General features: G+C 39.8%; 2 protein-coding genes across 5 annotated transcripts; both read left to right on the top strand.

Annotated features, from left to right (window-relative positions):
- The first annotated feature begins 638 nt into the window (after positions 1–638).
- Positions 639–6,789, top strand: kifc1 (kinesin family member C1). 3 transcript variants are annotated; one of them, XM_079877852.1, is made up of 17 exons: positions 639–739; positions 1,059–1,085; positions 1,330–1,413; positions 1,532–1,628; positions 1,714–1,767; positions 2,351–2,386; positions 2,510–2,714; positions 2,803–2,968; positions 3,064–3,231; positions 3,780–3,899; positions 4,204–4,488; positions 4,625–4,789; positions 5,068–5,206; positions 5,374–5,513; positions 5,925–5,998; positions 6,122–6,197; positions 6,285–6,789. In XM_079877852.1, the coding sequence occupies exons 2-17, from the start codon at positions 1,074–1,076 to the stop codon at positions 6,327–6,329; spliced, it is 1,866 nt and encodes a 621-aa protein (XP_079733978.1). In that variant the 5' UTR covers positions 639–739; positions 1,059–1,073; the 3' UTR covers positions 6,330–6,789. The 3 variants fall into 3 exon arrangements, with proteins under 3 accessions (XP_079733978.1, XP_079733979.1, XP_079733980.1); XM_079877853.1 differs by having other exon boundaries at positions 651–696; XM_079877854.1 differs by lacking the exon at positions 639–739 and adding an exon at positions 750–771.
- A 632-nt stretch (positions 6,790–7,421) lies between these two features.
- zbtb22b (zinc finger and BTB domain containing 22b) lies at positions 7,422–14,409 on the top strand. 2 transcript variants are annotated; one of them, XM_079878427.1, is made up of 4 exons: positions 7,422–7,459; positions 8,484–8,710; positions 8,917–9,792; positions 10,801–14,409. In XM_079878427.1, the coding sequence occupies exons 2-4, from the start codon at positions 8,486–8,488 to the stop codon at positions 11,731–11,733; spliced, it is 2,034 nt and encodes a 677-aa protein (XP_079734553.1). In that variant the 5' UTR covers positions 7,422–7,459; positions 8,484–8,485; the 3' UTR covers positions 11,734–14,409. The 2 variants fall into 2 exon arrangements, with proteins under 2 accessions (XP_079734553.1, XP_079734552.1); XM_079878426.1 differs by having other exon boundaries at positions 7,448–7,584.
- Positions 14,410–14,426: the final 17 nt, after the last annotated feature.

Below are 14,426 nucleotides of genomic sequence, written 5' to 3'. Positions count from 1 at the left end.
AAGGGTTGTCCGACTCCGCTCGACTACACTTCCTGTGAATGAGGTCAAAATTACAAAAAGCTTACCGCCAAATTCACTTCCGCCATGTGAGGTCGTTTTTTTTTTTTTTTTTTTTTTGTTGTTGTTGCAAAATGTTAAAATGATGTTCGAAAATCATCATGTATTTGTATATCATGCATATTAATAAGAATAATTATGTGAAGAAATATGAACACGCTGCAACCAGGTTAATATGTATGGAAATATGATTTTTGTACATGTATGTTGCACTAACATTGTACATTAATTTTTTTTAATTTATTGTATAGCTTTATATATGTAATACAGCCGGTTCTTTTACGTGTGTAAGTACTCATTCTATATAATGTAATGTATTTATTTATTCATTGTATGATAAGATGTTTACTTAACATTTAATTGTCAACAAGAACTATATTTTTGCACATTTGACAAATAAACGTTTATAAACTATATTTAAATAGTAAAAAACAAAACAGTCCTCTGTTATTCACAAATATAATTTGTGTCCATCTGTTTGGTGCGAAGGACCGTTTCTCTCCCCATGTGGGCGGGGTTATTGTATGCTTTGTATTGATTGGTTCCGATTCGACCAATGACAGCTCAGCGGGAAAAGCGACTACACACACACATTTTCAATTTGAAATCCAAACGGCTACGAAAGATTATTGCGCTGGGGTGTGTTTTCAGTCATTGTAATTACTAGATAGGTTTATAAAAGGTTAGTGGTTTTTAAATATATATACCTCAACTGTAAGTATGATAATTTATATGTTAATTTTTATGTGGATTTGAAGATATATAGAAATTAATTGTATAAATATCTGCGATGTTTTGTAAAGTTACGCGAATGACGTCGGCTAGGTTGCGATGTATTTAGCCATTGTTTGTTTTCGTTAATACACATTAAACCTTTTTATAAGTAACTTGTAGTTTGCTGATTTCAGCTCTTAATGTATATGTTTACCTTGCTGACTAACGTTAACTAACCTTATTAATGTTTTGGGCTTTGTATTTACTTTGTGCTTGACTTCATGAAGAGCTGAACAAGATCCATGAGCAAAGAGGTGAGATTATAAACATTAAAATGCATTAGGAGATGCATGCATACGAAGCCCAACCTACTTGTCATTGCTGTTTAGTTTAAAATATACAATATATATGCACTAATATATATCAATATGAAATATTATGCACTACATCAGCAATTTAGTTTTGAAAGCATTATTCTTAAACTTCAACTCCTTTGTTTTGATTTTCATATCTCTGAAATAGCTCTGCTGTCATGTCATTCTCTTGGTTCTTTTGCAGACTGCAATATCCCGTCTCCCTGTAATGTCTGGGAAACGGGCTCACGCCAGCAGCATGGATGTGGAGTACCAACAGCCTGCGCAAGTGAGTTTGTAGTTCATTCAGATTTTGCATGCTTCAACACAAATTTTCACTATTTGGAATGGAAATCCATATTTGAATATATAGGCTATGTAATGAAAAACACCCTCGTTTGTTGCAGAAGAAGATGCGCAAGGTGGACATTGAGCCGTCTCAAAGGTTCAGAACTGCAGCTAGTGTTGCGCCCCCGAGACGGCCTGTGCCAGTCAAAGCTCCTGGTAAATTATATATAAATTTAAAAATTTTAGTTTTAGCTTTTGGGTTCTATTTGACTAAAATAGCGTGTTGTTTCTCTTCTTTCAGCCAAACCTATTCGTCCAACTGGAGCCGCAACAGTGGCCGTTGCCCCCTCAAGAGGTATTGCAAAACATGTAGCTTTTGGGGGCATCCTTTAAAGTCAGCATGAAATCAAAATGACTTTTTTATGGAATATAGCAGTATTTATTTGAAATGATTTCATTATCTTTTTAAATTCATATGCCATTCTAATCTTTAATCAAAATGACTTCCCCTTTCTCTTGCAATGACATCCTTTGTGATGATGTGTTTACTGGCATGAGGGCGGGGCAACCTGTCACTCACATGAGATCACAGCATTAGTAAACAACGATCCAATCAATGCCCCATGGACAAAATCAAGTCCCGTCCTACTTTTTTTTTCTTTTTCGAGAAGCCATTTCACTTAAATCTGCAGCACAATAGGAAAGAAAAGACAGCTTCCATTTCATTCCGACTTAAACTAGTCATAAGCACAAACACACACATACAAAAACTTGTAAAACACTACTAAAACCAGGTAATTAGTACAAAAATATGGGTCAAACTATTCAACTGTCTTCATGTCCATTTGTATATCAATGAACTTGGATATTTATAGTTGCAAAGAAATATCAGAAGTTGGAATATGTCAACATAACATCAATTTTGTCTTTCCATCAAGGTGACCAAAGAAGACCAGTTGCAGCAGTTGCTAAAGGTAATATAACATATGTATGTGTGTGTGAATATGGTTTGAAATATTTTCCTATGTTTCCATTTTTAAATGTTTGAATTTACAAAACTTAAACATAATACAATTGGTTAATTTATCCACTTTCAGCAACTGCAGGTTCAAGTATGTCACGAAGGCCAGGATGGGACCTGAAGGGCAAAGTCAGTGATATGGAGACTAAAGTCCAGAGCTACCAGAGCAAAGTAAAATCTGTAAATCAGGAAAACGAGTGTCTAAAAGAATCAATAAACAAAGCCCAAAAGTGTAAGGCTGAAATCGAAGAGGAGAATATTGGTCTCAAAAAGCGTCTCAGGTAAGTGTGTTAAAAATAACTCCATAACAAATCAGAACTTGGTGGTCCTTAATTTATTTGTCTGATAATATCCCTGATTCTGTTGTAGGGATTGTGAAGAGGAGCTGGTAAAGCTAGCTACTGTGAAAGATGACCTGGCGAAAGCCTCTAAAGAGAGAGATGAACTTAAGAAAGACCTCAGCAAGCTAACCGAGGAGCATAAGGTTTTGGAAGGACTCAGGGATCATTTGGAGTCTGAGCTGCGCAATGTACAGGTATACATCTACACGGGCCCTTTAAACCCTGGTGTTCATATCTGTCTCAAGGGATCTGATACTATCAAACTGTAACATCCTTGTGTTTTTCTCAGACTCAGCTCTCCATTCAGACCTCTGCACTGGGCCGGTGTCAAGACAGTTTGAAGGAGAGCCAAGAGCTGGTCAGGAACCTTGAAGAAACAGTGGCCCGTCAAAGAGAAGAGCTCCACTTTGGAGAAATGGAGCGAAGGAAACTCCACAATACCATTCAAGAGCTCAAGGTAAGCTGTGATGAAGACCTGTGTGCAGTTTTTGAAGAACAATATTGAAGTGTGTGTGTGTGGTGTTGTTTTTTGTTTGTTTTTTTGTATGACATTAAGTGATAGATCCTATCCATACATGACCTAAATGCATTCTGTTGTCACATTGTCTGTCTGAAATGACATACTCTCTGAGTAGGTACTTCTTTTGAATAAGTAATTACTTCAACATGTGACCTATCAGTGTCAGTTGTCACTTCTCTGCCATGCACAAATCCTCTCCCGTGGCCTCTTGGGATAGTAAAGTGTCTATCTTGCCAGAAGTAGTAGGTCTGTTTTGCCTTTATGAGTACTATGAATTCAGACAAACTGCTCATCACACTGTTTTTTGCGTACTGTAGAGAAGTATGCGTTTTTGTTTTTGTTTTTTTGGATTCAGCCATTATACGGGGCAGCTTTGCACGAAGTCAGATGTCATTGGTCCAAAATCCCACTAATATTTTTAAGTATTTAGTCATGTATGTGCATATATGCATTCATTAATCACACTTTTTCTTTTTTTTTCTTAGGGCAACATCCGAGTGTTTTGTAGAGTCCGCCCACTGCTGACTGGAAATCAGTCTGATATTCTGCACATCCAGCTGCCGGCCAATGACAACAAGGCTCTCACGCTTGCCAAAATGGAAGAGGTAAATTCTTCTCATCATTCTTCTGGTTTTATGGATGTTTCTTCTTGGTATAACCTAAAGCAGGGGTTCTCAACACTGGTCATCAAGGTCCACTTTCCTGCAGAGGTTTGCTCCAACCCTAATCAAACACACCTGAACAAGTTAATCAAGGTCTTCAGGATTACTGTAAAGTTACAGACGGGTGAGTTAGGTCAAGGCTGGACAAAACTCTGCAGGAAAGTGGACCTAAGGCATCAGAGTTGAGAACCCCTGACTCAAAGTATGTGACAAAGAACCCCTCTGATTTTCCACTTCTCTTCCTCAGTCGCACACAGGTCGCACTGCTGACACACAGAAGAGCTACAACTTCAGTTTCGACCGCGTGTTTGGGCCACGTTCCTCACAGTGTGAGGTTTTCGAAGAGATTTCCCTTCTGGTGCAGTCCGCTCTGGATGGGTACAACGTTTGCTGCTTTGCTTATGGCCAAACTGGCAGCGGGAAGACCTTTACTATGGAAGGGGGTGATCTGGAGGATTTGTGGGGGGTCATCCCACGTGCTGTCCAGCAAATATTTAAGTCTGCCAAAGCACTCCAAGAGCAAGGGTGGCAGGTAAGGGCTTCATAGAATTTCATCTGTTGTTCAATATGTTGTGATGTATCTTTTCAGGGCATCCACTGAGTGTTATTGCTTTTGCCCTCATCATGGTTTGTTTATTAATGGAGTGTTCTTGGGTTGGTATTTTTAGTACACCTTCACCGCCAGCTTTGTGGAGATCTACAATGAGACCCTTAGAGATCTTCTTTTCAAGGGAAAACCAAACAAGAGACCTGAACATGAGATCAGGAAGATCTCCAACAATGAGATCACTGTTACCAACCTAACCTACCAAAAAGTTAACAATGAGGATGAGGTACTGCTCGTTTAAAGTGCATTGTTTATTATAAGTGATTTATCAGTGCACATTAGTATTTTATTTTATTTTTTTAATGTGTCTTTTCTTCCTCCTTTCATTCGATAAGCAGTTAAACTTTGATATGACATAACCGGAAAGAAAATATGGTCACAATTTCCTGCAATAAATGTTCTCCCTAAAGCTTTATTAAAATTCAGAGTTATAATTGGTTTATATTGTTTGATACATGCTTGTTGCAGTTTATTAATGTGCCTCTTTCTCTCCTCATGTCTCAGGTGCAGAACTTGATCATGTTGGCAAACCAGAACCGGTCCACTGCCCGCACAGGCATGAACGATCACTCGTCACGTTCTCACTCTGTGTTCCAGCTAGACATAGAGGGGGAGAACTCTGCTCGAGAATCCAAGTGCAAGTGTAAGACATACTACCTGCGTCTATAATAGATAAACTTCTCTTCTTAAAGGGGTGTAGATGTCCAATTTAGAGTAGTCTTCATGTGTAATATTGAGTTTGTCCACACTTTTAAAGTCAGATATATTTCACATTGTCTGATTTTAACTGTGTATTGATTTACTTTTCAGCCACGCTGTGTCTAGTGGATTTGGCCGGCAGTGAGAGAGTGCAGAAGAGTCAGTCTCAAGGTGAGCGCTTCAAGGAAATGACCGCCATCAACTCTTCCCTCACCAACCTGGGAATTGTGATCGCTGCTTTGGCCAACAAGGTACATTTTTAGCTAAATGTATGGACCCTAATGCTGAGCTATTGGGGAATTTAACACTCTTATATCTCACTTAAGGCCCGTTTACACGAAGAACAGTTATGATGAAGATAACTATATTAGTGTCCACACCACACCAGCGGACGATATTGTTCTGCTTATTCTAAGCACGTGCTTGTCTGTCACTTTAAATGCTCGAGTGCGTTACTGCAGGATGGATTCTGATTGGCTGTCAATGTTTTTATCCATCAGCTGGATATATAATATACATATACAGTATAATTATCCTTTGTGTGAACGAGCCTCTAGTAGTGGTGCATTATTAGATGTAGAAAATGTCTTCAGTTAAAAAAAATTGTTTACTTGCTGTGCAATAATGATTTCACGCACTCAATTTCTTACTCTACTTTTCAGGACAGCTTTGTTCCCTACCGTAACTCAAAGCTCACGTACCTCCTCCAGAACTGCCTCGGAGGCAACAGCAAAACGTAAGCAAAATGCTCAAGTACATGTTTTATAGCCTGTGATGTAGTTTTCTTTGAGGTTTTGCTGAATATAATTCTTTCATTGTTGTTTTAATGAACGTGACTTATTTCTTTACCTCTGTACAGTTTGATGTTTGTGAATATATCACCTGAGGAAGAGAGTTTCAGTGAATCGCTGAATTCGCTGCGCTTTGCCAGCAAGGTGAGTGATCTTATGTGATCCCATGTAAATGTTTTATTTTATGAGAATACAGAGCACAGTCTATAACTCATGCTTGCTGTGTTGCAGGTGAACGACTGTGTCATCGGAACAGCCTCGGCCAATCGGAAGTAGTTTAGCTGTCATTTCTGAACATCCACCGGTCATTTTTAAATGTTTTTAACTTCAGTTATTTTATGTTTATCCTAATCTCTCCTGTCTTTGGCATATTTTTTCTGTGATGAATTTTATATATCTGTGATACATTAATGTACAATCTTACTGGCAGACAATTTTTTATTATTGTTTTACCATTAAATGCATATTGTGCTTCAGAGAGATCAATAAATTTTCCATTTTGGCCAAATGGAAGTGCAGTTGTGAGCCTGAATGTGATGCCAAATGGACAAAGTTTGGACAATTTTCTTCTTGGAAAGCTTAATTTGCTTGCTGTGAAAATACAAAGGAGTTGTTTCCCTTACAAACTAATTACCATGGTAAACATGGTTTGTCAAAATACTTGTTACTATAATAAAACGGTTAATTTAGCCACTGTTATCATTAGAAATAAAATTTCACAGGCTGTCAATGTTTGAAAAAGATTCTGTGTTGATATGCTACACCCTAAGGGGATTTTGATAAAAGCCGTAATTGATACCAATAATGATTTCTGAAGGATCACGTGACACCGAAGATTGGAGTAATGGCTGTTGAGAATTGCATCACGGGAATAAATTATTATAAAAATATATGCAAGTAGAAAAGCTATTTTAAATTGAAAATGTCCCTCCCAAACAATTAAACGTAATATACATGAAGAAAATAGCACAAGTTTATGGACTGGGAAACTGAAGCGAAAAATAAACCAACGAAGAAATGGTTGTGGCACTTCAAAAATATCCTGACGGTTTACGAATTTAGTCCCTTTTCCCAGTTAAATGCGCTTAAAAAGTACACATTTTATTTGTAATAATTATACTTACATGAGACAAATATAAGTCTTTAGACAGAATCTTGCTAAAATAGTTTTAGATGAAGTATAGCTACAGTGACGTGTCATAAACTGCTCGAATGTTGCTAAAAGCAAATATGGTTATCACGGCAATTTGTTTTGCATGTGGAACAAGGTTATAAATTCTGTCAATTCAGAAACCGCTTTGAAACAGCAGCACTTGTTGCCATGACAATAGAGAATGGGCTCCAGTGTTTGTTTGGTTCCTTTTTTGTCGGCCGAGTCTAGAGCAGCTGTCTGGGATTTCTTAAAGGTAAAACCAGACTCCAAACCAGATGTCAGTCCACCATTACGCTCGGCATTCCCGAACGGTGGGAAACATCGACTTATCATAATGAAAACCCCCCTTTTGAGTGCCTGACGGAGATATTTAAATCGGTAAGATATCTTGCTCGATAAAAAGAGACTGATTTATGAGACGATCCTCGTCCGTGCTTCTTAAGGCCACACGGGTTCGTTAGGCAGCGGCTGGCTAACATAATAACAGCATTCCGCGAACCCTCTGATTTCTGACGAGATCACTTCTAAACGGATGTGCGAATTTATACGTGACGAATTTCATTTTAATACACGCTGACAGCGAGCTTGCAAAAGCACGGAGTGTTTGTTGATCATCAAACACCAATGCAACTTTCATAGATAGCACAATATCCACGTCATCTGGGGCATTTTAACCGGGTCTGAGAAAACTATATTCATGGAAATTGTCATTGTTAGAAAACGGAAAGGCTTCTTGACACGCTAATAAAGTGAATAAATAAAGTGTTCATGCAGTGCCTGGTCAATGCCCCTTGTTCTTTGGACCTACATTATCATTTGCTGGGTCCAAAGAGAATTAAAGCATGCTTGATCTAAATGAATGCTGTATTATGTGTCTGGGAAATCAAAACTTCAATTTTTCAGCTGCTGTTCTTTTATATATACTTATGAACTTGCTTTAGTCCTATATATACATATTATATAAAACAAGAATAACATATTTATTATATACATAGCATAGAATTATTATATACATCGGTTTTCCATATCAACGTGACTGGAAGTCATTCATTTTCAATGTAAATTTCAATTTTATACCAGAATGTTTAAGGGAATCTGTTTGATTATATAATGCAGTTGTCACTCTGGTATACAACTAAACTGTGTGAATGCAAATGTTCAGCACTTTAAAACAGGACTGACAACCATATGCAGCTTCTATGTAGCCTGTGTAATGTAAGTTTTGCATTGACAAATTATTATGTGATGGTTATTTTGTGATGCTCATTGTCTTGCAGGAATGCAGTCGGCCACAGTGGACCAAGGCTATGGTGACTCTGTGGGTTCAGCCACTGGTTCAGTGGTGCAGGTGTGCTTCCCCAGTGTGCAGACATCAGTGCTGGACAGCCTGAATCGGCAGCGTGAAGAAGGCCATCTCTGCGACCTCTCCATCCATGTTCAGGGCCAGGTGTTCAAGGCCCACCGGTGTGTGCTGGCTGCATCGTCACCATACTTTCATGACCAGGTATGTCTTTATCTAAATGCTGTAAAAAAGTTATGTCCTGTTTGCTGACATTTTTGAAGTTCATTGAAATTCTAAATGGCCCACCCCTTGGTTACTGTTGGGTGGTGTTTTAAAATGAGGAGACATAGAAAAATCTAAGTGGCTGAATTGTTTACTTACTTTTTAATTAGTCTTTCCATTAACGCCATAATTAACTTCATTGCAAGGTGCTGCTGAAGAACATGTCCACCGTCTCCATCCCGGCCGTCATGGACCCCCTGGCCTTTGAGAGCGTCCTCAGTTGTGCGTACACTGGCCAGCTGCGAATGCTCCGCGAAGACATTGTTAACTACCTCACCGTTGGCAGTGTGCTTCAAATGTGGCACATTGTGGACAAATGCACTGAGCTTCTCAAAGAGGGCAGGGGAGGTTCCAGTGGACATCAGGGATCCGGAGACAAGGAGAATGCAGGACACAGCGGCGGAGGGAACAAGGTCGCCCAAGCTGATGGAGGAGACGCACCTTCTACTCCTCAACCTCCCAGTCGACCCTCCTTCAGCGAGAGCCAGTCTCCGAGCAGCACCAATTACTTCAGTCCTAGAGACGCAAACTTTGGCGGGGCCATGGTGACAACAGGAGCAGTAGGAGAGGGTGCCGTACACTCCACCCCGACCTACTGCATGCCCTCCGGTGGAGAGGAAGGTTTCATGATTGAAGATGAAGATGACGACGACGATGAGCTCTTGTTTCCCAGGAAAAGTGATCGTGGAGGCAAGCGTAAGGGCTCGACCTCAGTCTCCGATCAAGAGGTTGGGGTTAGCGACAGCTTCGGAGTTTCGTCGTATCAAGACGGAGATTCCTCACCGACCCAGAAGCGGCCGTCGTACAGTCAGCCGAGCATCATGCCCAGAAAACAGTGGGTGGTGGTGAAGACGGAGCACTCGAGAGACGACGACCTGATCGTGGTGTCGGGGGGAGAGGAAGGAGGCGACGATGAAGAGGAACGAGAGATGGAGATGGTCAGAGAGAGGGACAGGACATTTAACATATCGAACGTTAGGACCCTCTCTGGATTTAGAGAAAATGCTGAAGTGGAGGCACAGGTGAGTCTGGAGTTTTCCTAAAATTGCACATGGTTTGCAACTAGGGCTGAACAATATATTGAATATTATCGATACATTCTATATGAATTTGCCTTCGATATAAAACAGTGAGAGCATTAAGATGGTGGGAGGTGCTATACTAAATGGCATACTAAAGCATACTTATGGCTACATCTAAGCAACACAGGTGTGGAGAAAAATGGACAATAATTGGCAATGTTTGGTTTAGTCCAAATTATGATTTTCCTGACAGACAATATATACCCTAAATAGACACATATAGAATATTATCAAAAATTTAGATTTTTTTGCCTATATATTGCCCAGGCCTGCATGCAACAAGAACAATACACTCATATTGTGGTCCCAAAAAGCATTTGGACAAATAATCACACTTAAAATGTCTGAATGTCATTCCATTAGATACAAAATATCAAACCAAGTTGTTTCTGTAAACAAATTATGCTAGAGCCTTTCTCAGAACTAACTGGGAAAAAAACGACATTTTGTGTCCTAACAGAATAACCACCAGTGTAGTTTGTCACATCAACAAATGAACATACTCCGAGACTTTTTGTCTTTATTTTTAACAATATATCTACTGCTTCATATTTTGAAACCAAATATTTTAATTTTGTGAAATGCTTTTATTGAAAATGTGCTTGTGTTACTTGTTTTGATAAATGTTTTTGGTATTGGTATATAATGAAACAACATGGATTTATAATTGAAGATTTCAGATGCAAAAGCCTCTAAGTGCCATCTGAAATTTTTTTCTAGAATGATCATTTTTATCAAGCTCGTATATTTAAGTTCAGTAATTTCACTTAAATGACAATCTTATGAGATTATAGTACACCCATAGATAAAATTGGATTAGAATAGATGCAAAGATAATAATAAGACAAAGTGGACAGCTTATTAGGTACACCATCAACACCTGAACTTTCTCCATTACTCAAATGTATACTTTTCTATACGAAACTCCAAATGTCTTTTTCCCTGTAGGTTGACTATTGCCAGTCCTCGGAAGACTACCTCAAGTTTGAGAGGGGTTTGATTGACCAGACATCCTCTCAACACCCTCCTGAGAATCCCGGTCAATGCCCCAACAGGGCCGTATCCGCCCTGCTCAGCTCGGTTCAGTCGACGGCCGCCAGAGCTCAGCTCTTCCCGCTGGATATGCAAGGAAACCAGATTCTTCTGTACAATCAAGCCGCCATGGAGTCTACATCTCCATTAGGGCTTGCAGGAGGCATGTCCGGGGTGTCTCTAAAAGGAAGCCTCGAACACGGAGCGGTCCACTTACCCGGCCAAGGTGCGCTGGGTAGCGGGATGGAAGGATTAGACGGCGGCATGGCTGGCAATTCAGGAAAGGTCTTCATGTGTCATTGCGGGAAGACCTTCACACACAAAAGCATGCGGGACCGCCACATCAACATGCACTTGGACTTGCGGCCCTTCCACTGCCCCGTCTGCGCCAAGAAGTTCAAGATGAAGCATCACCTCACAGAGCACATGAAGACCCACACCGGTCTGAAACCCTACGACTGCCACGGCTGCGGGAAGAAGTTCATGTGGCGCGACAGCTTCATGAGGCATCGCTCACATTGCGAGAGACGCAGCAAGGCCGACGGAAGAGCGGGATCTGAAAGATCGGTCATTTCTCCGCCTCATCACCTGAAGTACCCATCGGCCAGCGAGCCCAGTCAAGGTAGCGTTGGCAGCAGAAGTGGGATTCCTGTTTTGTCTCCGCAACATTCCATTAGCAGCAACGGCGTCTCGTGTCTCAGCATGGCAGCACCTGGGTCTCTTCTAGGAATCAGTTCTCAAAGTGGACCGCTCAGCCTTGGGTCTGGCGTTCTGGGCATTGGTGGTAATCGTAGTGGGGGTGTAGAGGAAGTCTGTGAGGGTAACGTTGACGAAAGCAGCGTCACATAGGCTGTTTCCTCCCAAGTCCACTGTCCCGCAAAACCTGAACACTTGTCTTTGGTTACAAAGGGACCACTCGCACAATTGTCTGATTCTTTACCTCATGTCGGTGAGTGCGCCATACAAGATGTCCCATGTGTGCAACGACCAAGTGCCCATTGCTAGCTCACGTATGTATCTACTTAAAGACCAGGCTGCTATGGTGACTGTCAAACCCGTATTCCGGCCAGGGATATGGTTCAGTCGCGATCACGTTCAAGCTGCCTCACTAGCACAGAACATTTGTTCACGGTTGCTCTGAAGTGCCATTCTGTTATGTTGTACGATATTATGTTGTACAGAGTTGTACATTACTGTAACTCATTTGGTCCGTCTTGATGTGAAGTTTTATTGTACTCACTCAACTATATAAAGTATATTCATTTTCAAAGGTTGGTAGCACTTTATTTTAGTGTCATTGTTACATATGTTACATGTAGTTACTATAGTAATAACTATAAATTATTATGCATAATTACATGCAACTTACCCCCAAACCAATCCCAAATCCTAACCCTATAGTAAGTACATGTAGTTACTTAATATTTCTCGGTACTTAAATGTGTAATTACATTGTAACAAAGACACCTTAAAATAAAGTGTAACCCAAAGGTTTAATGTTTTGATTTCTAAAATTAGAGACAAGAATATACCTTCCTGTGCACTTTGGTATCTTACGGCCCCTTCACACCAAGGACGATAACTATAACTATAAAGGCCTGTTCACACCAAAGATAACTATAACAATTACTCCCTATGAAGTTTTAATAATTGCTCTAAGAGAATAGCGAAGTTCACACAACAATTATAATGATAACGAAATGAGAAACAATATAATTGTAGGAGCCATTTTGAGTTTAGGTTAATCTAAATTGTTGTGCTATTGGAGCACTGGTATATTTAGTTAGATTTAGGGTCCTTTATTTTGTAGGGACTTTTAGTTTGACAGTCGGTGAGAATGTTTGAAGATAAAGATGGCCGCCTCTCACTTTCAGAATACCTTTTTACAGCTGATGAATGATTAAAACATTGACAGCCAACTGGAATCCAACCAATTTTAAAGAGTGTTAGGATTTCACGAGTTCACACTTACAAATAATCAGATAGAGTAAAGAGTATGCGTATTTGGCTTGCTATCCAATGGGAGGCTCCAAGCTTGGAATTTAGCCCGAACCCAGAGTACTCCCTCAGTATCCCTGGTTAGGATAGTACCCAGTCGAGGAGTCGGGGTGGCGGAGGGATGCAGAAACTGTTGAGGAACGTAGGTGAGTCAGCCATATATACATATGGGCCTCCTCTCGTGGTGATTGGATTGGTCATTTGAACGTGTTCCTCCTGAACTTTGTTAATAAAACACCATTTGAAGTGGCAGATGATTAAACTTCAACACACTTATAATAAACAACACTATATTGTTATTATTATAGTTAGCATTTTGGTGTGAAAAGGCCTTGAAGCTTTAATTATTAGAACCTTAAAGACAGCTGAGACCACAACTATAACAATAACGGCTAAGAGGAACAATACCTTTGGAATCACTTTCAGAACAATTTTTTTCCAGTTGATGAATAAAATGCGGACAGCCAATCAGAATCCACCCGATATTGAAGAGTCAAGCATTTTAAGTAGGTGACGTGCTTATAATAAATAGAACATTATTGTGTGTTGGACACTAATATAGTTATGGTTCTTGGTGTGATTGGGCCTTTACTGCTTGTAGGGCAGGGATGTGCAGGATTTTGTTGGTAGTTGGATCACAAAATGAATCAACTCACAGGGCAGTTTGGCTTTACTGTATGTCCTTTTACCCATAAAACCACCATAAACCCTGAGGAGGACACGTCCTCCCCATATTCAGATTATTGGTCAACACGACACAAGCACCTAGCATCCAACTACTGAACTCCTGCGGTATTTTTGATGTAGCCTGTAGTGTGCCAGTAGTGATAGTTTACATGTTTGCCTTCCATGAAGGCTGAGACCTGATTTGCAATGTTTTAAATAAAGAAACGGATAGATGAAAAGCTTGAATGATGTATGCAAATGACATGCCAAATTAGCATGAATGTCTGCAACTGTCAAGACCGTTTAACACATGAAGGTGATTCAATGGATCCTGATTTGGATCCATTAAGACTGTTTGGATACGTAAATGCAGTGAACAGTAGTTGCCTTGTACCACAGATGAATATGTTGACCATGAAAACCGCATACCTCAAATGTTTGTGCAACTATTCAGTATATTACAATAAATAAACCGGGATCTTGTGAGCTAGAAGGAATCACATATCTGTTGCTTATCCACACATTCATACTACTTTATATCAAAACCTGTGTGCATTTCAGATTAGTGAGAACAATGAAGTAGAGAACATTCGAAATTTAATTTAAAAATAACCAGTAGGTGTAAGCATGATTCAGTGCTCACTTGATGAGTAATCTGGTTAGACATCTGTATTTTGTACTGATAAATAAAAAATATTTGTTCCGTCTACATCTGTTGTGGTGAATCTGAACTAAATATGCCATGGGCGGAAGCAAACTACAGTTTCCTGATGTGGACAGAGTACGTCAAAGGGTCACAAGATTCAACAGCTCAAAATGAAAGAAATAAAGTACCTTGTGCACAAATTATGACTCATACATTTCTTATTACTGTTGCC

Source organism: Squalius cephalus (assembly GCF_949319135.1).
Source record: "Squalius cephalus genome assembly, chromosome: 8".
In the NCBI taxonomy this organism is placed as follows: domain Eukaryota; kingdom Metazoa; phylum Chordata; class Actinopteri; order Cypriniformes; family Leuciscidae; genus Squalius; species Squalius cephalus.
Note: the sequence above shows the minus strand (reverse complement) of the source record. Positions and strands in the feature narration are given on the sequence as shown.

Coding starts and splice junctions, on each gene's coding strand:
- kifc1 (XM_079877852.1), top strand. Junction 2,715..2,802: donor GGTCTCAAAAAGCGTCTCAG/GTAAGTGTGTTA, acceptor ATTCTGTTGTAG/GGATTGTGAAGAGGAGCTGG. Junction 5,207..5,373: donor TCGAGAATCCAAGTGCAAGT/GTAAGACATACT, acceptor TTTACTTTTCAG/CCACGCTGTGTCTAGTGGAT.
- zbtb22b (XM_079878427.1), top strand. CDS start 8,486: ATGCAGTCGGCCACAGTGGACCAAGGCTATGGTGACTCTGTGGGTTCA. Junction 8,711..8,916: donor CACCATACTTTCATGACCAG/GTATGTCTTTAT, acceptor CTTCATTGCAAG/GTGCTGCTGAAGAACATGTC. Junction 9,793..10,800: donor ATGCTGAAGTGGAGGCACAG/GTGAGTCTGGAG, acceptor TTTTCCCTGTAG/GTTGACTATTGCCAGTCCTC.